The 21882-nt window shown below is 38.2% G+C and overlaps 1 protein-coding gene across 8 annotated transcripts in view; it reads right to left on the minus strand.

Moving 5' to 3' along the window:
* Nucleotides 1-21882, minus strand: part of PARD3 (par-3 family cell polarity regulator) — a gene marked incomplete at its 5' end in the record, with an annotated part of 469207 nt that overhangs the window by 220674 nt on the left and 226651 nt on the right. For all 8 annotated transcript variants that reach the window (XM_082311551.1, XM_082311553.1, XM_082311552.1 and 5 more), the window contains 2 exons: nt 2987-3070; nt 6140-6231. In XM_082311551.1, the coding sequence (XP_082167677.1) occupies nt 2987-3070; nt 6140-6231 (176 nt within the window). The remainder of the gene's footprint in view (nt 1-2986; nt 3071-6139; nt 6232-21882) is intronic.

A 21882-nucleotide genomic window follows, 5' to 3' on the forward strand; every position in this document is an offset into this window, starting at 1 on the left:
GGGCAGAGATCTTTACAGATTTTGTTTAAGATCAAAAGCCAATATTGAAGACAGATTTTTACTCCAAAATTAAACCCTCAAAAGACTGTGAAAAAGTCAAATATTTCCTCAATATAAATAAAGGACATGGTTATGGCATATAATTTTTAGAGGTTTAGGGTGTTTGCTTTGGGGGGGATTTTTTTTGGTGGGAGAAGGCCCCTGCTTACTGCATAGGGGAAAAAAGGGAGAATTGCATTAGTACGTTTTTACACTTTTTCACTTTTTAAAATTATCGATTTAATAACCGTTGCCTATTGAGTAACATTTTCAAAAGCAAAAGAAAGGAGCTGGAAGAAAAATAATCAAAAACACAGCATAACTGGAATTGAACACCAAGCAAATATAAAGCAATGGTGGGCCAATGGACTAAGCTATATGATACATCTGATCTTTTTTTTTTGGACATCCCTCAAAGTCTTTACTGAGTCCTGTGTTTGGTTTTGTATATTTAGGTTTCTACCGAGCAGATCCCCTGCTCAAGCTAGTTCACTGTAGCACAGAGCATTATGCTTCGCAGCCAGAGGAGGAACAAAGAGCAGCCATGTGCTCGAGTGAGAAACAAGCAGGCAGAAGAGGATCCCTGCCAAGCATCTGCTCTTGCTATGAATCTAGCAAAAGGAGAACCAAATGTATCTTATCTGCTCAAAAGACCTGGAGGACCAGGAGCGAAGGGGGAAAAAAAAAAAAAAAAAAAAAAGCCAAAAAGAAACCAAAAACCGCCACCAAGTGCTCCAAAACTGAAGGTGGGTGCACTCTTTTCCCTGCCCACACTGCAAGCTCCAGGCAGCTGGAGAAAATGTCTTTGCTCTTACTGAAAGCATGTAGAGGTGTAGGCCCACCTGACAGTAAAGCAGTAGTACAACACAGGTGCTTATAATCAATACCAAGCAATGAACTCTGCTTTTCTTCCACTACAAAGCAGAGAGCATGGGAGAAATGTTTTGGAAATACCCGATGTCCCCTCCAACTCCGCTCCTCCACATTTTCAAGACATGGACCCAAGTATCTCCCCTCTCCAGCAGATTATTTTGGGGGGGGGTGTGTGTCAAAAAAACTCAGACAGAAATTGCACGTACCATCCATTTTTCAATGAAGGGAGTTCTAGTATTATGAAGAAAAAGTAGATAAATTTTAATATAAAAATTATTTCCCTTGTAACAGAATTTTATTTTCAAGTATGTCTTGATTCTAAACATCTATATTTAAAATTGGCTTTCCTGTAATAAAACTTTACCATATAATCCCAAACTCAGGACAAAAAAAGAGTTAGAAGTCCTTCATAGCTCTTGACATAGCTAGTATCCTTAAAAAATGTGAGATATTTTATTTCTGTGTTTATGGCTTTTTCATTTTACATGCTATCATTATGTATAAACAGTTTAAGCTTCACCTCAGACTTGACAACCAGATTAACAGCCTGGAAGTGAATTTTGAGTTAAAATTCTTATTCAAAAATGTCAAAATATACATTTCTAGCATCAGTTTTATTAAGCAAGTACTTAGTAGGCAGCCAACATTCTTAAACCAGTCTTTTTCTTGGCCTTCACACTATCTAAATTGCAGATAACTGTGTGAACGTTTCAACCATTTCCAACTTCGGGGGATTTACTTATGAGCTTATGTTTGAAGTACCATTCATTCAAGCCCTTTCCATGCCCACACTGAATTTACTAAATTTCAGATCATCAATAGAAGAATTTACCACATTATGGAAGTTAGTTCTTAATACTTGTAGTCCTCAGAAAAAGTAGCCTTAAATTAAAAAAAAAAAAAATACATTTTCTCATAATACATGTCAGTATAGCAATGAAAGCATTAGGTTTAAAGTAACAACTGCAAATAAAGCTCTTATGCTGTGTTTAAAATCTTGTGAAGGTACTTGGTATAGAAGGAAAAATACATTTATCATCTCTGAAAATAGGTTGATATTAATTTTTGAAATATATAGAGCAAGTTAGTTTTGCTCTTAATTACTAAACTGAAATTGCTGCACGGTCGGGATGTGTGAGAACATAATACCCCTTCATGTGTAATCGAAGATTACTTTTTAAAAAAATGTATTTGTTCCCCTTTTCCTTAAAGATGGAAAATATGGTGTATACTTAGAACATGCATCATCAAAATAAAATTTGCTTATATTCCTGAAAAATTATTATTTTTTCAACATACTTAAAAGCTTCAAAACCACCACTAATTACTATAAAAGTAAAGCTATTTTTCTGAGACTATGTTAATGACCCTAAATGCTAAAACTCTATTTCAGCAAAGTAAGCATTAGACATGATGCATTCTGTTTACTAATATAATCCCCGACGTGATATCTTGAATGTAAATTATGTTCTTTACTTTTTTTTTTTTTTTTTTTGGTAATCATTCCAACTTCAGGAGTTCCAGTTTGTCATATAACTAAAAAACAGGTTCACCTTCCCCAAAACCAGAATGTTTCAACTGGTTTTGCTACTTAATTTTAACCCCTACAGATGGGACAACACTAAATAGGGAAAGTGCGATGCTTGTTTTCCCTTCCACTCTTATCAAATGCAGGCGTAGGATGCCTCCGGTTTAGACTCCTGCTGTTACTTGGGAACTTGTGGCTCTAAACAGTCAGCAAGGAAATGTTGCATAAATATCCACCTGAATTAAAGCAGCAGATTATAACTTTTGCGAAACCACCTGATAATTCAATTTCCCATGAGATCACAACAGAACCGCTATTAAAACCTCACAGCTCTAACTCATTTTAAGCAGTTCCTTTCCATTATAGAGTCCATTCCAAGTACAGAGTCAGTAAACTTGCATTTCTTCCTTTCTTAATCAGTGAGACTGCCTTTTGAAAAACATACACTATTCTACAGAAGGCAAAGGCACACGATACAAAAATTAACACAACTAAGATACAACACAGCAAGTTATGATTCAATTAAAATCCTACACAATACATTACCTTCCGCCTCGGGCACTGAAAGGCACTACATGGATTCCCAAAGGCCCACCGTCGTTGGAGACTTCTACGAGCTTTACCATATCACTGTGAGACAATGACGAATGAGGGAATATGAACATGTACCGTGAAGGAACCAAAAAACCCCACACAAACATACACAGAAAAACAAAATCATTCCAGAAATCAAGTCATGGTGATGAAAGCATTGTTGAATGCTACGTACCTGAAGATTAATCTGATGGCATGAAAGGAGATCAATCATCAAAAACAGTTCAATTAATAAAACAAACAAAAACCAAAGAATTTTTGTGTAAACTTAGTTTGCTATATAAAAATAGGTATCATCATTGCATGCATATTGCTTTTATTTCTTCCTTATTCTAAAGTTAAATTTCAAGTAGACTGTGTTGATGGCCAAGCAGAAATACCTTAAATACCACACACAATTTTCCCTCAAAAGCCTAAAAGCTGATCATAGCAGTAGCATGCTTTATTTTTTATCTTAGGGAGAGCCCACTCTGCGCTTTAACATTAGCTGTTACATAACTACACCATAATCAAATGAGAATTATTAAATTTTTAGTTGATTAAATTCTTCTAGTTTTAAAACACATGAATTTGTTTTATTGTAATTCCATATCTTTTACTGGAAGCTTGCTGTATCTGTATCTCCTTACTAGGCAAAGTACCCAAAGGAAGATTTAACTATAACATTCAAAACCAACCAGACGTCCTCCTGAAGCAGCCATGCATCTAGTTTTCAATTATACTTTTTGCTGTGAAGAGGGGAAAAGTCAAAGAGAAAAGTACAGATTCAGGAAGAGACATGCAAAAATTCTAGAAATAGGTACGGACCAAACCTACTGAAGCATTTCAAACATACCCACATCTGGAAAGGTGGAATACAGCCCATAAACCATAAAGAGTTATAAATACCCAAATGAGAAAATAATACACGAAGGCCAAACTTGTCAGTAAATCTGGAAGTGAGAGATCTGAACAAAAGCCACGATCTAAATTTATGACTTATGCCTCTCTCTAGTATTGCATACTTTTTCCATATTTCCTGGCACTACATATATATACACAGATCTTTGAGAAGCTTGTTTCTCATAACTGTACAAACCAAATTTAATCTAGAAGTGGAGCAAAGCACAAGACCAACGCCCTATGATATCAGTAAAAGATCTTCTACTTCCTTCAATAAGCTCTTGATCATATGGTGGCCCACCACCAAAGCTTGCAGAGCTTAATCTGGATTCTGAATAACCAGACCACATATTGTTAGGAAGTCAACAAAAATCCTGCATTACAGTTTGGTTTATATTTCTTCTACATTACATATTTTAATATATTTTTAAGGTAGCCTTTACATTTGTTGTATGCCTCAATTCACGTCTGATTTTTTTAACTCATTTTTTAAACACCACAAAGGGAAGGTCTCTATCCCTGTTGCCACTGTTTAGCTCAAGAAAGTATTGCAACAACAGGAGAGCTGAGAGACATCAGCCAAAAACATGTTATTCTTCAGGCCTGGACCAATGTTTTAAGACTGACAGCATTACAGCATTTGGTAACGTTCGCTGTCCCGGTTTCTGTATAGGCTAGCTTCATTTCATTCTCACTGTACACTAAGGCTATGTTTTCATTAACTAGTGTGCAAAGCAGCTCATGGCAATCAAGCAACGCCCTTCACCTCCAAAAGGTACTCTAAAAGGCACCGTTTGCTATTTGCATGCCTACGGCCCCCTATGATCAACTTTTTTCTGACTTTCCTATTAGCATAAAATAAAACTGAGGGTTGAGGAAGAGAACGAGTGAAAATCAGCGTGATTCACCTGGCACTGTCATAAAGTGGAAACACAGCTTTAAATTAAAAAAAAGTCAGTTTTCATATCCAGCCTATACTGTTTAACTTGTTCTACTGCTTGAGTCAGTAACCTTCCTTTTTTCCAAAATACACGCTTAAGGTCTAGGCACTCATTTTTCTTATACTTTTTCTTCAAAAATATCCATCCCAAATTCAAATGTTAAACTCTATAAAATGGAAAACAAAAGGAAATGATCCCTTCCTAAGAGAGATTGTTTCAATTTTGCTTCCCGATTTTCTCAGAGGTTTGGGCCAACTAATTCAAACAAACATACAAAGAAGTACGATATGAAAACAGAAAAGAACGAAGTCGCATATGACGAAAAGTCATTAAGTTACTTAAAAGCAACACCAAGAAGCATTAAATTTGACAGGAGTTCTGCAAACTCCACCTAGCAAACAGCATTTGGAATTTACAATGTAACAGATTTTGTAAATGGAACGGAGTAAAACTCAGCATGTATTGCCTAATAGATGTCACCATGATCTTTATCTAACATTTAAACCCTCTGCACCTAATTCATAATTTAATTCAGAAATAATAGGAGCAGAAGATTTATTTTTATTTCAAATTTAAGCTTAATCAATTTAAAAGGTTTAATTTAAGGGTAGAAGGGATATTTTCGCATTAATTCCATAGTGAGGCATGGATCAGCTCTTTGCAATGAAATGCAAAAGGTCAAGCTTGCTGTATCTTGTGATGAAATAAAACATCCTTTACGGATTTTTTTAAAATTAGGATACGGATTTTTTTAAAATTAGGATACGGATTTTTTTAAAATTAGGAGGAGCTTCCCAGTCCTAAATAACATCAGTTTTGATCCATTCACAAAGTATGAAGTTTTTGACCACACAACTTATGTGACCTTCACGCACATCTTCCCAGTAGACTGTGAACTGGTGACAGGAATTAAGATTTTCCCCCCTTGAAATTCTTGCCTGTTGATCTATTTGTGCTAGCACTGACCCTGTTCCTTCTGTCAAGTTTTCAGAGTTCCATCAAATAAGCATCTTCTCTGAGGCAGAAAATCTACTGGAGCATCAGCACTTACAAATGTCAAGTTTCCAATGTTCATCTTTAACACAGGCTTTTTAAACTGTTTAACATCTGCTTTAAAAAGGTCCATGAAGCAAATTGTTTAAAACGAAAACGACATATGACCTAAAAAAGATTGCTCCACTTTCTCAAAAGCAGTATCACTCATATTATTCTGACTTTTTTGCTAGTCTATGTTCAGTCTCAAGACTCATCGTTAAAACAATGTGTTCTGCCAGTAACTTACTCCAGGGAAAAATTGGTAGCATTCTCCAAACCAGTGTCTGCATGTCCAACAGGCTCAACTCTGCTGTTGTCCTCCTCTGTTCGATCTTCATCCTGGATATTAAAAAAAAAAAAAAAAAAAAAAAAAAAAAAAAAAGAGAGAGAGAGGAAAAACAATCATTTAAACCTAGGTTTAATAGGTTAACTAATTTTAATAATGCCATTTTACCATTTTCAGATTATTGGGGTTACCACATGTGCAGTGGAAATGTGTGCTTCACCAACTACAAAAATCTTTTCTGTTGCTGTCTGAAACTGTTGTAAATTGTTTTTTGTCACTTTATGCATTTTTGTAATGGTATTTATAGTTTAGTCAGCTTTATATCATAATTTTACTACTGTTATAAAAGCAATGCTACAGAAGCTATCACAGCCAGCATTTTTTTAAAAGGTAGACAAGGAAAAGCACAAAATCAGCTGACGGTCAGCAGTGTTTGGGCAAACTCCTTCCGAGCCCTCTCCGGGCAGGTTACTGGGGACTTGACTGAACACACGAGGCAGCTCACTGAGGCTCATTTGCAAAGAGTTAAAAACAGTGTAAAAAAAATGCAGCTTGTGTAATTCCATAAAGTACCAAGACCTCTTTAAACATTTTATCACAGGCCTTTATTAATAGCATGACAGAAAAGGCTGACATCAAAGAGTTACGTGAGGCTCTAATGCTTACCAATTGATTTTATTTTTAATTTGACTTTCCAAAAAGTACATACATTATTCACCAAATGTATAATTTTAATGTCAAAGTTGTGAATGCTGTACTTTCAAATTTACATCAAGGTAATTCAAGGACTACCAGTAAGATCTAAAGCCATTCTCATACCTGTGTTACTCATTAGAAGCTTGTGCTTTTAATTACCCGTGTGACCAAACAGAAACTGTTATAAAGTGTAAACAGTAGGTTTCAAACACGGACTTAGAGTCTAAAGCCAGAACCATCAGGTCAGTAAAATAATAAGTGATAGGTTATGAGTTTAGCACACAGAGTCAGACAACATATTAAATTATTGAAGAGATATTAAAGGCAGGCAGAAGCAGTTGGTAATGTCCAATTGACATTTCCACTGAGAATCTGCAAAAGCAGGAGGCTGGATGCATCAAGCTTCCATGGGCGGTAGATATGCCTTGTGCATCCTGGATAGCAGCGCGCTGCGTGAAGCCAAGCTACTTGAAGATTGATGATCCTGTATTTTGAGAGGTTTTAATATGCACTTCTTCGTCATCTATCTCTGTTAAGCACTAGGCAAGTAATACATTTCAAAGGTTAACCAGCATCTTGAACCTGCCTAGAACTGCATTATGAATGTAAACAAGAACTCAAAATAAAATATTTTCCATATAGTGAAAGTTGCTTATAAACCCAATATAAAGGATAATCCCTATAATTCATAAATATGATATATGCTAGTGTTTACATTTGTATATTTACTGATTTCAGCTGAAGTTCTATATGTACCACTGCATAAAGTTTAAAAATAAATAAATATTAAAATCTCCAGGACAATTCTAAAGTTACATGCAAAAAGATAGATATATATATAGGAAAATCGGAACATTTGGAGTTGCTTCACATTAAAAAGAAGCGTTCCACCCTGTTTCATACAGCATCTTGCAGATCACTGTTGCCATGGGTTTCTTGTTTTGAAGTTAGAGACACTGGTGATTGTAGAAAACTACGTAAGTATTTATATTGCACTGAAGCTATTATCTGCAAGTCTAAAATGAGAGTTGCTGATGAAACACTATTTTGAATCTTAGCTATGATAAAAGGTCATCACAAATGAATGTGGCTTTGTTAATGCAATGTTTTTGGCAATTTTCCATGTGTGGTCTTTTCAAACAAACATACGATAAGCATATACACATGTAAGAAGAGACTGAAATAACATCCTACCTATTAGTAGATATGCCTCTGCTAACAAATAAAAGTCTGGCTTTATGCTGTGTCATTTTAGTAGACATCTATATATGCACAATGTAAGCATCATTCATCTAGTACCACTTGAGTCCTACACTTTACCATCTTTCAGCCCCACAAGTTTTTCCCTTGACTAGTTTAAAGTAAGTCTGTAAACAAAACTCCCCTTGCCCCACTCAGTCTTCGCAGCAGTCCTTTGGACTTGCTCTTGACAGACCCACTTTCAGTTCCCTCCTGGGATACAGCCTGCCATGCGAGGCTCCAGCTAAATCCTTGTGAAAATCCTTCTTTCCAGCCTTGATAGTATCTTTGCTCTTGTTTCCAGAGCCTCCTCATGTCAGCTCAACACTTAAGCCTCCCCACTTGTTGCACATCCCGTTTTCTTTCTTTCTGTCCCAGCTGGTGGTCCACAGGTGTGTTCTGCCAAGGGAAGGAGCATCCCCGTGCCTGACCCTGAGCACAGCCAGGACGAAGGCAACAGCCAACTTACCTGCCTCCTGCCTGTACCGTATCTTTTACTCTTAGGATATAACACATCAGAAACTGCAAACCAAAAGCTATGTAAAACAGATGCTATGTGGCACTATCGCATCTACTTTTTGTACTTTTTGTATCGAGAATTATAAACACAGCAAGTTTTGGAACCAGACTCACTGTCAGTTATCCAAGCAATTAAGAAACAGCAGCTCCCACACGCCTGTGTCTGGCTTTTCCCGGACAGCAGACAGATCTGTATCAAAAACATGCATGTGCCTGTAAATAGGTACTTAGAGGAGGAATCACAACCCTAACGAAAGCACTACTGCCATAATCAGCAGATGTATGATGTATCCTTTTAAAAATCTTTAATATTAGGGTAATCAGGCTCTCTTTTCTTCTCAAAATAACACAGATTTTGATTTACATTAAAGTGAACGGAGAGAAAAATTGGACACCTGCAGAGGGATTTGACTTAAAATTCTGATTTACTAAGAAAAGTAACTAGCTGTGAAAATCTCTGCATCAAGCAATTATTTCTTTATTTGGAAAGTAGTTTTCTTCTGAAAGGCAAATTCCACCTGGATGTGCTACCATGAGGTAAAATGAGGAAAAGGACATTTAGAAGAGCAAGAAAGTTTCCGAGAACCCAGACGGATATTATTGCAGATATTTCTCAGAAACAACTGGTTTGAGCAAACTCCCAAACTTGTAAAGTTTCCTTTCTCTCTATAAAAACACCAATTCCTGCTGTATCAAAAGATACAGCTTTTAATGTACAGCCACCAAAGACAAAATGGTATATTTTTTTCCAAAATTGAAAGAGGGTAATTAAAAGATCCTTTCATTTTTACAGCACAGTGGAAAATTTAAAGCACCTCCTCCAACGTACTTCTACATATCCTGATGTGCTCAGTGTAAAATTCCCCCAGTTCCCTTTTGCTGAGATGACTCAGCCAGGGCTTCTCACCGGGGCCTCTCTGTGCCACCAGACATGGATGTAACTTTCCCTAAAGCCACCTGTCAAACCGAAAGGAAACTTCCTGAAATTTGTTTTAGTTTAAGAGAATTAGGGATTTCAAAGAGTTATTCTTACTTTTAAATGGATCTGTACAAAATTCCTGTGTCTTGTAAGAGTTAAGTTTGTGCACAGGTACACAGTAGCAGATTCTTGCAAAAATAAAAAAAAAATGCCATTGTTCTAAAAATAAAATTGTTCTAAGTTCTGTAATAAAATTAATGACTCAAAAACTGAAAAATTATCTTAACTGCTCAAAATGGAATATTAGTGCTAGCAGTTCTGCCTATAAAAAGGTCCATTTCACAGTTCACCTGCACAGCGTTAATGAAATACATATGAAAAGTTTCCAATTTGCTTTATATTTTTAAAGAAAATTTCACTATCAGCTCTTAGGGTTACAAAATCCTCAGAGTTAAGCAGTACACTTGCCAACAGAACCTTCTTCGATATAAATGAACCCAAATAGTCTCTTTGATTACATTTTCGCAGATTATTTCTGAGTGAACACTGCCTTGTATCATTTCCAAAGCTCAAAACCAGCCATGCCTTCCCTGTCTTACTGGATATTTTATCTTTCACTACGAAAATATCAGCTCCTGCCTCTGATTAATCCACAGTTGCTACCAGTCATTACTTCATCTTCAAAGAAGCAGTTTCCCACTCATCTCTGCTGGTTCAATATACTGCTAATGAAGTCTCCAAAAATATAAGCAGAACTTCTTCACATTCCCTCATCTTTTGACAATTACCTGCAGAAAACTCAACAGCAGCCAGGGAGTCTGAATAAAGTTAGGGCAGTCACTTAAATTCCTACACGTTTCATTTATGCAGTCTTTACTTCTAGGTGCCTGGTCTGAGAAAGTGCCGATTGCAATCTACTTCAGCCAGACGCTATGGGAAATGGGCTCTGAAGGCATGTAAGGGTTATATCATAGAATCAGGGAATCGTTAAGGTTGGAAGAGACCCTTAAGATCATCCAGTCCAACCGTTAACCTATCACTGCCAAGTCCATCTATACCATTTCTTCAAGCACCACATCTATCCGTTCTTTAAATACCTCCAGGGATGGAGACTCAACCACTTCCCTGGGCAGCCTGGTCCAATGCTTGACCACCCTCTCGGTGAAGAAGTTTTTCCTAATATCCAACCTAAACCTCCCCTGGCGCAGCTTGAGGCCGTTTCCTCTCGTCCTATCACTCCTTATTAGGGAGAAGAGACCGACCCCCACCTCGCTACAGCCTCCTTTCAGGTAGTTGTAGAGAGCAATAAGGTCTCCCCTCAGCCTCCTCTTCTCCAGGCTAAACAACCCCAGCTCCCTCAGCTGCTCCTCATAACACTTGTGCTCCAGAACCTTCACCAGCTTCGTTGCCCTTCTTTGGACACTCTCCAGCACCTCCATGTCCCTCTTGTAGTGAGGGGCCCAAAACTGAACACAGTATTTGAGGTGTGGTCTCACCAGTGCAGAGTACAAGGGGACAATCTCTTCCCTGGTCCTGCTGGCCACACTATTCCTGATCCAAGCCAGGATGCCATTGGCCCTCTTGGCCACCTGGGCACACTGCTGGCTCATGTTCAGGCAGCTGTCAGCCAACACCCCCAGGTCCTTTTCAGCCAGGCAGCTCTCCAGCCACTCCTCCCCAAGCCTGTAGCACTGCATGGGGTTGTTGTGACCCCAGTGCAGGACCTGGCACTGAGCCTTGTTGAATCTCATACAGTTGGGCCCCAGCCCAACGATCCAGCCTGTCCAGGTCCCTCTGCAGGGCCTTCCTACCCTCCAGCAGATCGACACTTCCACCCAACTTGGTGTCGTCTGCAAGCTTACTGAGGGTGCACTCGATCCCCTCATCCAGATCATCAATGAAGATATTGAACAGGACCGGCCCCAGTACTGAGCCCTGGGGACCACCACTCGTGACCGGCCTCCAACTGGATTTGACTCCAAAATCTGTCTCCTCTGAAGACTTAATTCCATCTCCCAAATTCAATAGCAACATCTCTATTCTACCAATAACTGAAAAAATGGCAGTAAAGGTGTTTGGCTTGGGTGGGGTTTTTTTCAATTCAGAGGGATATAATAATTATTTCATTATTGTTCAGAAAGTGATTGGGTATTTTAGTGATAATGCTTGTATGAAAGAGAGCAACTCTGCCTTCAAATGACTTGAACACTCCATGGCAAGGTCTGCTACACTGACCAACACGAGAGAAAAACTGACTGGTCACTTACAGCAACTATCTTGTGCACTGAGTCAATGCAAATTAACACCGAAGAAAGGGAAGCTGTAAGTGAAGTTTATCGTAATACATGTGTGCATGGAGCTGTAGTGAGGTTTCACCACTGACCTCCCCTCTGCACATTTTCCTCATTCACTTCTGCAACCTGCAGTGTTAAATCCTTTCCTCTTGTGTCTCTACCTGCAACTCTAACACCAACTACAAGCTCCCTCTCCCAAACCTGTGCCTTCCTGCCCTGACTTTGCTGTTAACTTATATTCGATTTAGAAAGCTTAATCCTCCACCTTGTCTGAGTGCCGGGAAGGGGATCATGGAAAGCCAAGAGAGCCAGGGTATCAGTGCTCGGCATCCGCGCCCAGCCCCGTCGCGCAGCAGGCACAAGCCGCCATCGCCGCCGGCTCAGCCCCACTGCGGAGCCCTCACCCGGGAAAGCATGCGCAACCACTCCGAGATTTAACGTAGTCGGTGAAAAGAGAAAGTCTGGGAAATTTAGCTTTAAATTGTAGTAAATCTGTTCACATTGTACACAAACCAAATTTTTTTCTGACTTGTGAAGTTGTTAACTGAACAAAGATCCAGCCTCAGCAGAAAGACGGGCTGACACAGGTACACAAGAGCTATACAACGGAACCGTCTTTTAAAACATAATTAAACCTGTTTTGTATTTTTACTAGTCTGCAGAGTAACTGCAGCAAAGTATTTTCGCAGGGGTGGATGTTCTCATTATACACCACTTTCAGCATTTTTACTAGCATTAGCAACAGAAAGCAGGGTCTTGAAATGGCAAGCAATTGCAACCATTGCGGTAAACAGGCAGAGCTACCAGTGTGAGCAACACATGATAAATGTATCAGACATACACCCCTCTGCAAATAAAAGCCTCTTAATACAAAGCCTCTGTGTTTTGGAAGAAGAATTCAAGCTTGTTTGTTTCCTAGCATTTAATTTTTTTTTTAAACTTTAGCATAGTAAGTGAAAGTAGTGTAAATACCAAACAGAAAGGAACAGTATATAATGCCCAACAGGTACTTCAGAGTTTACTGTAGAGAGGACACATTATCAATAACGAACAGCTCCTGAAAGACTGCACACCAGTATTTTTTTCCCCAGCCAGGACACAACAAAAATAATGCGTATGCTATTAAAATATACCCGTCCCTTCATCTTTCCCCTTTTATTCTCTTGCACTTCTCCGTAATGATTATGGAAGAAGAGACCGCATTTGCTATTAGTCTCCTGGCAGCCGTGTTTTATAAATGTTTGTTTGGTCCTTGCAACATAAAGTAGGTTCTCTCTCTGTACGATCAGACTTGATAGGAAACAGCTCCTAAGGGACCTATTTTCCTGTGTCTTAACTAGCACAAATATACCAGCATTAGGCTTTTGTGCTAATGTTCTCACTTCTTGATTAACCGGCCAAATCTCAAGAGAATGGCAATTTTCAATCAAATCTGAAGAGCAGTTACAAAGATCACATGGGGGAAAACCAAAAGTTATTGAATTAAAAAAAATAGGGTTTCTCCCTCTTGAACACATATATATGCACAAATAATTACGTGAGAACTTTGTGTAACCCACATCAGTCCTATAGTATGTGCACTGCTATTATCAGTAATCCAAAGGGAGAGAGGAGAGAGAGAAACCTTACCTTAAATCATCATCCACTTAAATCGAAAAACCACAGAAAGTTATTAAATCTTTTATATATATGAGTTAATATTCTCCTTACATCTCAGTCATCCCTATGTTAATCACATCCTTGTGCAGGATGGCCATTCCACAACTGGAAATGGCATTATTCATATAGTTTCTATATGCTTCACTACTCTAAAATGAAATTTGCCTTGCTCAGTCAAATCAGTGAATAGACATCATATAGACACAGAGGAGAGCAGAATGGAAGGGATTTCCCAGGTCTCTGATGAATACCAAATTCATCCCCTGCTATCACAGGCAATCATCTCTTATTTGCCATTTAATAAACTGATCAAGCTGAGCCTTAAAACTGGTTGACTTCATGATGGCACTATTTCTGTTGTGAAGCGCCTTCAAAGGAAATGTTTTTACAGATTTAGAGAGAGATCCATTTGATTTCCTATTGTCCAAAAAGCAGAACACCAGATAGCCAATGAATATAATTTGATACAACCTTCCTTTCACAAACCTGTATGACACTTCATTCAGTTTTGACTACCATTTTTTCATGCCTAACGACTCTTCTTAAAACATATATTAAAAGCCTTGTAATACTAATAAAAACTGAGCAAGCCCTATAGTATCTCAATTATTTTGTAGTGTGTATTAGTTTAGAGGTTTACCGAAGTCCGTAGTCTTTAGGGGCTAAACGACTTGCGATGTGTCACTAAAATCACACACATATATTCTGTAACGATTTGATGGCACGCACCTCTATCACCCAGCTAGCCAGGCTAACGGCAGGAGCACAACACAAATACTGCTTCGCCATTTAACGGAGCTTCCACTAAAAAAGCTTTTTACTAGATGATGCTGCAGTTAATTCTTTTTTACAGTAGGCACTGCAGACAGCACTGAAAAGCACGAGAGCCTTTTATGAGTTTTAGTAGGTTAGACAAAAGGTTTTCTTGGTAGTGAATTTAGTTTGAGACATTTTGCTGGTTCTGCTTCTTTACAGTAAAGAAAATCTCAGACATGACCTTACAGTGGTACCTTGCCAACAAACAGCATGAAATGCATTAAAACTCAAAGGGGTTTTTTGTTGTTGATCGAACATGCTTGTTAATTAACGTAGCCGAATGGTCTATGCCTACCATCAGAGAAGGAATATTGAGAAAAAAGAAGGAAAAAAAAAAAAAAGGGAAAAAAAATTGCAAATACTTAAGCAACTCGGCAACCCCATACAAGGGAAACGGCACAAAATGGGGTCTGACAGAGAAAGAAAACCATAGTAATGTCTACAGCAATGCTGATTCTCAAGCATTTCACAATGTGTATTGTAATCATGTTTCATAGACTGTATTCGCTGTTTGAGTGAAAACTACAACATTTGTTTTCCCCAGGCTGAGGACATCCCACTCCAGACCGTTTCAGCGGCTTCTCTGGGACTACTGACAGTCCAAGGTGGGAGGCAGAGGCAGGAGGTGTGCTGTAAACTGATAGCTACCGTAACAAATGCGTACATCAAGGCTCCTCTACAGATGGCAAATATCAAATGGATAACAAAAATATGTAGCTGTTCCCACCAGATCATATTTAAGGGTCATTTTAAAGAAGACTCAAGTGTTACTGTAGCACAACAGCTCACGTGGTCAGCCACTTAGAGCAACAGCTCTAAGTCCACAAATAACATGCATCACCATAATACGCATAGCATATTAGAAAATACTATAATGATGATAATTCAGTGCCCTAAATTTCTGTTCATTGACAAATGCGTAAATTGTTGCCAAACTGAGCCTGATAACACCTTGATGATCTATTTCTTATAGCAAAGAGAGACTTAAGATGAAGATAACGTTGGGTCCTGTCTTAATTCCTACACTGACTTGGCTATACAATAGTGGCAAAAATAACCTAAAAGTGCATTTCTCTATTAATACGTTCAGGATAATACTACATGTTTGCAAAGACAAATAAAGATAAGACGCTGGGATACGACACTTTGAAAAACAGTAATATTAAAATGGATATTAATTTTCTCAGCAGCAGCTTAGGATGCTGAGCCACAAAACGCCTCTTCTTGCTCAAAGACACGAGATGAGCTTCACCTCTTCCTTTTCTTATCACCTGATAATGCTTGCAGTCCATAACCTATTTTTTAAACATTTTATTAGATGCAAAGTATCGGAAGGATTACAAAACTCAAGACATTTCATCACATAATGAATTTGTGAGACAGTTCACTTAGAGAGCAATCTATAAGCAAAACCAACCACAGCTAACGGGAATAGCCAGAAAAGGTTTGGCATGACCAGACAGGGCATCCCAGCGCTAGCAGTGCCGCCTGTTGGGGAGTCCACCAAAATGAGTTTTTAAAAAGCAATGCTATGATAGAAAGTCAACTAAAAGATTAGATGCAACAAGAAAGGACTAACCTCTCATGTGCTAAATATTTGAAATATATAAAGCATGGATTGCCACACTTTCAGTAGTAACCAAAGCATCTAAAGAGCTTTCTGAAGATCTGATCAATAACAAACTATAGATGTGTCCATTGTATTACAAAGAGAAGTACTTATCTCACAGACCCACGTACAACTATATCAAATTACCTCAAATTGATTGTTGCCTTAAAAATAAAATGGGTTCATTTTGTGTAACTGCCTAGTTTTTATTCTGCTTTCTGTTTTTCCTCGGGATCCAAAACATATCTGTTTCACAGGCAAAAGTCTATGTTCTTTGTTTGTTTTAAATAAGGCTTATCTGCAGACTATTTCCATGTTCAAATCTCTGAAATTTTATACTCTTGTCATATGATTCACAGACTGACATACAGACCACCAGGATCTGCCAGTCCAAAACAAATATTAGGGTTCATATTATATACAGATTCAAAGTCATACTTTGATGTCAGAGTCATGGGAAATATTTTTAACGGAAATAGTTATCGGCTTTATTTGAAACGAGGCTACAATTATAGGTCAATGTATAATCAAATTCCCCTGCAAAGTTTAGCCCAAAGGCCAGGCCTGGTTTTGTGCAGGCTCTTTTATCATTTGCCTTGAATAATGCAGGAATTACCTCAATTACAGAGACATCTCCACAAGGTGGGCCAACATGAGTGTGGCATTTGCCATGTAACAAACACAACTTCTGGTTGATGACCTCATATACCGTTTATTTTCCCTTTCATCGTGTTAACTGATACATACAAATGCATCTATATACCACTACCACCCCTGGTTAACTCATATAATACATACATATATAGACAAAATTGCCCCTGCATTGCCAGAAGATGCTTTACTTGAATTATTTCAAAACAGGAGTGATTTTTACAAAATGAAGTTTAGTTTTCTTTAAGAACTTGAGTTCTTCCTACTCCACAATTCCAAGTTATACAGATCTGGGATTTCAGGACCAGCAAAGAACAAAAAACTAACATCCCTTTTATATGGAGAAGTTGATGTTTATGGAAGGAAAAAAAAAAAAAAAACCCACACAATATACTTCTAACATGGAGTGTTACTATGGCATCCAGGAAATAAATAAATAAATAAATAAATAAGCAAGCAAGCAAGCAAGCAAGCAAGCTTCTAAATATACATATGTATTTAGAAGGCCACAACAGCGAAGACATTATTTCGTTCTTAAGGTAAGAAAAAAATAAATTACACGGCAGTGGTACAACTACAGTGTGTTTGTTTTTTCCTTTGAGTAGTCTAAAGTAGGTCAAGTTAGGCACATCCATTAGTTCTCCTATAAATAGATCCACGCTGAGTTCACCTCCTTGTAACTAATGTAGAACAACAGAATTTTAAATACTTTTTCCTTTAATCTGACAAGTTAGCTTATTCTGTACACAGACATTAAAAAAAAAAGAAGTCATTAAGTCCTGTATGATTTTTAAAAGCTGAAGAAATGACAATGGATACATGGAATTGGGACACGCACTTTTTTCCCCTGCAGAAAACCAAATGTACATGCCTCCACCTATAAGTTTAGAGATCTGAAAGACTTCTGCAGAGATGTATTATAGATGAGTCACATAGTTTCCCCTTGATATCGAGACAAAGGAAAGGAGAAAATTCTGCATAAATCACTTCACATTTTCCTTGTAATGCTCCTGAATATATTATTATTCACCTCACCTTTTCAAAGACCGTGATTTTCATCCTTCTGAGGATTTTTTTTTTTTTTTAAGATACAAAAAGCATTTCTTATTTAGCAACTTGAATTTGTCATTAGGCAATTTTCAAACAGGTCTCATAGCTCTTTTATCCTTATTCATTTCTTTTTTCTTTTTTAATCTGAAATAGTCCCTTGTTGCTTGATTTGCAGATCTGTATCAGCATGCAAGGTTTCACTAGCTTCAGCCAAGTACAGAACAGTTCGATCCCCCTGAGTACTGAATGTAAGAGTCAATTTAGAAGCAAGCTAAAAGTATAGCACTCTGTTCTCCGTCACACAAAACATCATTTTACTCACACAGGCATCTTAATAACAAAATTCAATTCTGGATATTTTTCTCGGCATGGCTCAGGACTGTTTAGAGATGACATCAGAAAGCTTATTGAAGACTTGGCTTTTTAAAAATTTAATTAAAATATCTCTTTTCCAATAAGGTAAAAGTCCCTATGTTGGTGGGAGTTTAAAGTTAGCATGTATTCTTTAACTTTGAATTTCATCTCATTTAGGAAACATAACTTTCAAAGGTTTTAGTTTTGTGTTACTAAAAATCACTCTGTTAATTTTACCCAAAGAACTAGAAAAACGTAATTATACTATTTTATCATCTTGCTTAAAGAAAAGTACATGGGTTTCCTCTCATTTAGACAGTGACTGATCTTCGGTTCTCATTTACTAGGATTCGCTAACATACAGCTTCGATTTATGACTTTTTTGATTCAAATTCCTACTGCTGAAAAGAAAAAATATCTGTGTATCTGTTACAAAGGTCTTTTGTATTACACACCACATAGATGGACAACCACACCCGAGCTAAGGGATCCCTAACTTGCATAGCTTAAAGTAAATTCTTTCTGTTTCAGCTCTTCCTGCCCTAAAGGAACAAAACCAGTCAAGGTCCCGGCCCCAAGTCCCAGGAGAGGAAGCTCCCCAAGGGAGCCCCGGCACAGTGAAGGCAATGCAGGGCACCCAGCCTCGCTACAGAGGCAGAAGGCACCCAAGCCTGCTCTCGGCTCCTGGGCAAAGTTTGAGTGATGAGATTTTAACATTTTGCAGCTTTATCTTTTACTTCTCTTTTGCCGAATTGCACAGTTGTATGCCACTTTTTGCTTTTCACCTCATCCTTCACTGAGAAACTCCACTAAAATTGCTTCAATTGAGTTTCCCTGTTATGCCATAGCATTTTCTTTTTTGGCCTTTTGCACAGCATGGATTTTACCTTAGGCACCAAACAAATTCACCATTTTAATAACAGAAAATACTATAGCATTTTTCATTGTTCTTTGCTCAATTTGTTTTGCTGAAGTCAACATGAAAAACAATTTCAAACTTCTCAGTAAATGCTTCATTTACGAATGCTCCATTCCAAGTGCCTACAGGGTTACAATCTGGTCTATGACAATTTTATTAATTTTTTAATCAAAAGCATTAAATCAAATTTAAAATAAATAGTACTCAGTACTTCTGTAGTGCCCTCCAGCACAGTACGGCAAAAGCGTTTCATGGACAATAATGGCTTTAGCTTCACTGCACCCCCAGGAAGAAGATTAAAAGTTCTTCTCCAAATTCTTTCTTTATTTGAGGAAACTGAGGCACACAAGATTTCTTTCCATATGTTTGAGGTTCACCTCCAGTCTTAGATGCCTTCAGTTTTGGGTGATCTCTCTGAGATAGCCAAAGCCTTACTTTCAGAAAAATGTAGAATACTTGCATGTATTCCTGAAGTGAACCAAAAAGGACAGAAGCTAAAATGACACCTTAAAAATAAAAGACTGCTAAGCAAATTTTTGAAAACATAAAAAAAAAACATCTAGACTCCTCACTGCAGACAATAAAGTCATTCCCCATTCATGGCAAACAGCACCACAGGCCCCGTCGCCCCTGGCCCCCACAAGAGGAGGCTGGTAGCTGGAGACAGGCTGGGGAAAGCACCCATTCCCTCAGAGCAGTTTGGTCCCAAGCCCGCACCAGCATGCCCGCACCACTCACTGTCACGCAAAACTCTTACGCGACACGTGATGAAACATGATCAATAGCCAAACTGCACCATGACCACCACCTCACTAAGCTATCCAGGGACACCAAAGACAACCTCTTGTCTAAAATGTATTGACAAACAAAGCGTAGGACATCACACAACTGCTAGAACCACAGCTCCAGAAGCACTCTGCAAATTAACTGTAAGTTATACAAAAAGGAAGGCATTTCAAAAAATAACTCATTTAGTGCCATTTGTTGCACCAGAACAGGTACCAGCTTCTCAAGATAATTAATTTTTTAAAACTTATTCTCAGATAGAGACCTTATTTTACTTTCTGATTCTCTCCCTTCCTTTTTCGCCCCAAGTCAAAGCAGTAGGGACTGAATTCAGCACACGTGATGGAGGTCCAGTATTTCCAAGCAATTTCCATTGTGTTGCCCACAAAAACATCTCAGCCTGGCATTTCATTATCCTGCAAGGCCAGCGCAAACCACAGATGTGGTCTGTTGAAAGAGGCAGTCCCATCTTTTCCCCTCCCGAGATGGTCATGTTCATCACTGGATCCCTCTGTCCACCTTCTACTTTCTGCTTATTCAGGCATTTGTATCATTACACAAAACATCTAAATTAAAATTAATGTTTAATAAAAACAATTTTAATTGGTTACGTTTCCCAGGCTGGTCCAGTTCAGTCTAATTAACAGTCTCATAAAAGCTTAGGGAGGCACAAGGGAGGAAGCAAAGCATGGCCAAGACTGCTTCCTTCAGCAGCAGAGATGACTTAAAATGTCTCTAACACTGTGGCCTCAGACTGTTGTTTGAAAGGATACCGTTCATCTGCAGCTTCGCATACAGCTCAAGGCATTCTTTTCAACATTCAGTAACTTGCACTGCTCTATGTCCAATCTCATTCCTCTTCTATTGCCTCCTTCAAAATCCTACCTATTTTCAACTACTCTAAATAATTGTGTCTTGTTCACTAAAGTTGCCGTCTCAGCTCTCTGCCTCTTTCAAAGCGAGCAGGCTTTCCAGGAATAAATCCCTCTTGCCCTCATATACTGCTGACCTATTTTCCATAATTTGTTTTTCTCTCTGCCAGTTTCTAATCTACAGCAGAACTTCATTTGTCACGACATAAATAGTTCCCTAAACAACTTCATACAAATTACTCAAATTCCACCATCTTCCTTAGATGAGATCAAATTAAGACAGAGGCACAACAATGCTTTTAGGTGCTATTTCACGAGTTCATTAAAAGCTAAGATGCATACACAGAAGGAAAAAACTCCACACGTTTTGTGGTTGAATTCTTCTTCATCCACCCCACCCAAAAAAAAAAAAATGTGAAAGCATGGGAAGTCATATACACATTAGAGAGGCATGTGCCCAAGTGCCTCTCTTCATCAAAAAGTCATGGCACTTTATACATAGATGTCTACATAAACACTCTTTTAAGGTTAACAATAGCATTTTTGGGAACAAAATTCGATAAGGAAACAGAACAACTTCTGTCAAATAGGATTAAAAGGAGGTAGCCACTGTTAAACCTCAAATTTAAACATTCCGATTTTGATCTAAGGTTTTCTCAGTTGCCACTTAATCAGTTATAAACTAGCTAAAGCTGAGTTGAAGGTTTCCAAATGTACAGGAACTTGTTATCAATTTCCCATAAACCACACTTGAATCCCAGACAAGCCAGTCAATGAAGCTAGTCCAGTCTAAGGCCTCCTTGAAGAAATGTTTATTTTGCTTTAACTCTTCATACCGATTTTCTGAAACGGGGAAAAAACTACTTTTAGGAAACCAGGGGAAAGCAAGAGCTATTATCCTACCATTCTGAAGCTTTCTAATTCAATCTATGAAAGGAAAGCTTGAAGAAACTTGAAGAACAAGCAAATGCTGGGGTTTCAGAAAGAAGCAACTTTAGAAATCAAACTGCACTGAGTGCTTCTTCAGCTGCATCATGGGCAGGATCTTCGGGCACGTCCACCTTCCAGTTTCAGAGGATACATCAAGTTTCAGACTAACTAGCTGGGCTGTTCTAGTATGTTGTTATGGGCAGCTTTGGCTATTTCAGAGGACAGTGCAAGAGCCACTATAACAGAAAACTCAAGTAATTCACCAACAGGCTTTTCTCTTGTCCTTGGAAGTTAGGTCCGAAGTCATTAGGACTCGAGTGTGTTTTGTACTTCCTCAAATGGCAGCAAATTTGAGAAAGGACAATACTGGCCTGCCGATAGTCCTGACTAG

Source organism: Platalea leucorodia (assembly GCF_965183815.1).
Source record: "Platalea leucorodia genome assembly, chromosome: 1".
NCBI classification, from domain to species: Eukaryota; Metazoa; Chordata; class Aves; order Pelecaniformes; family Threskiornithidae; genus Platalea; species Platalea leucorodia.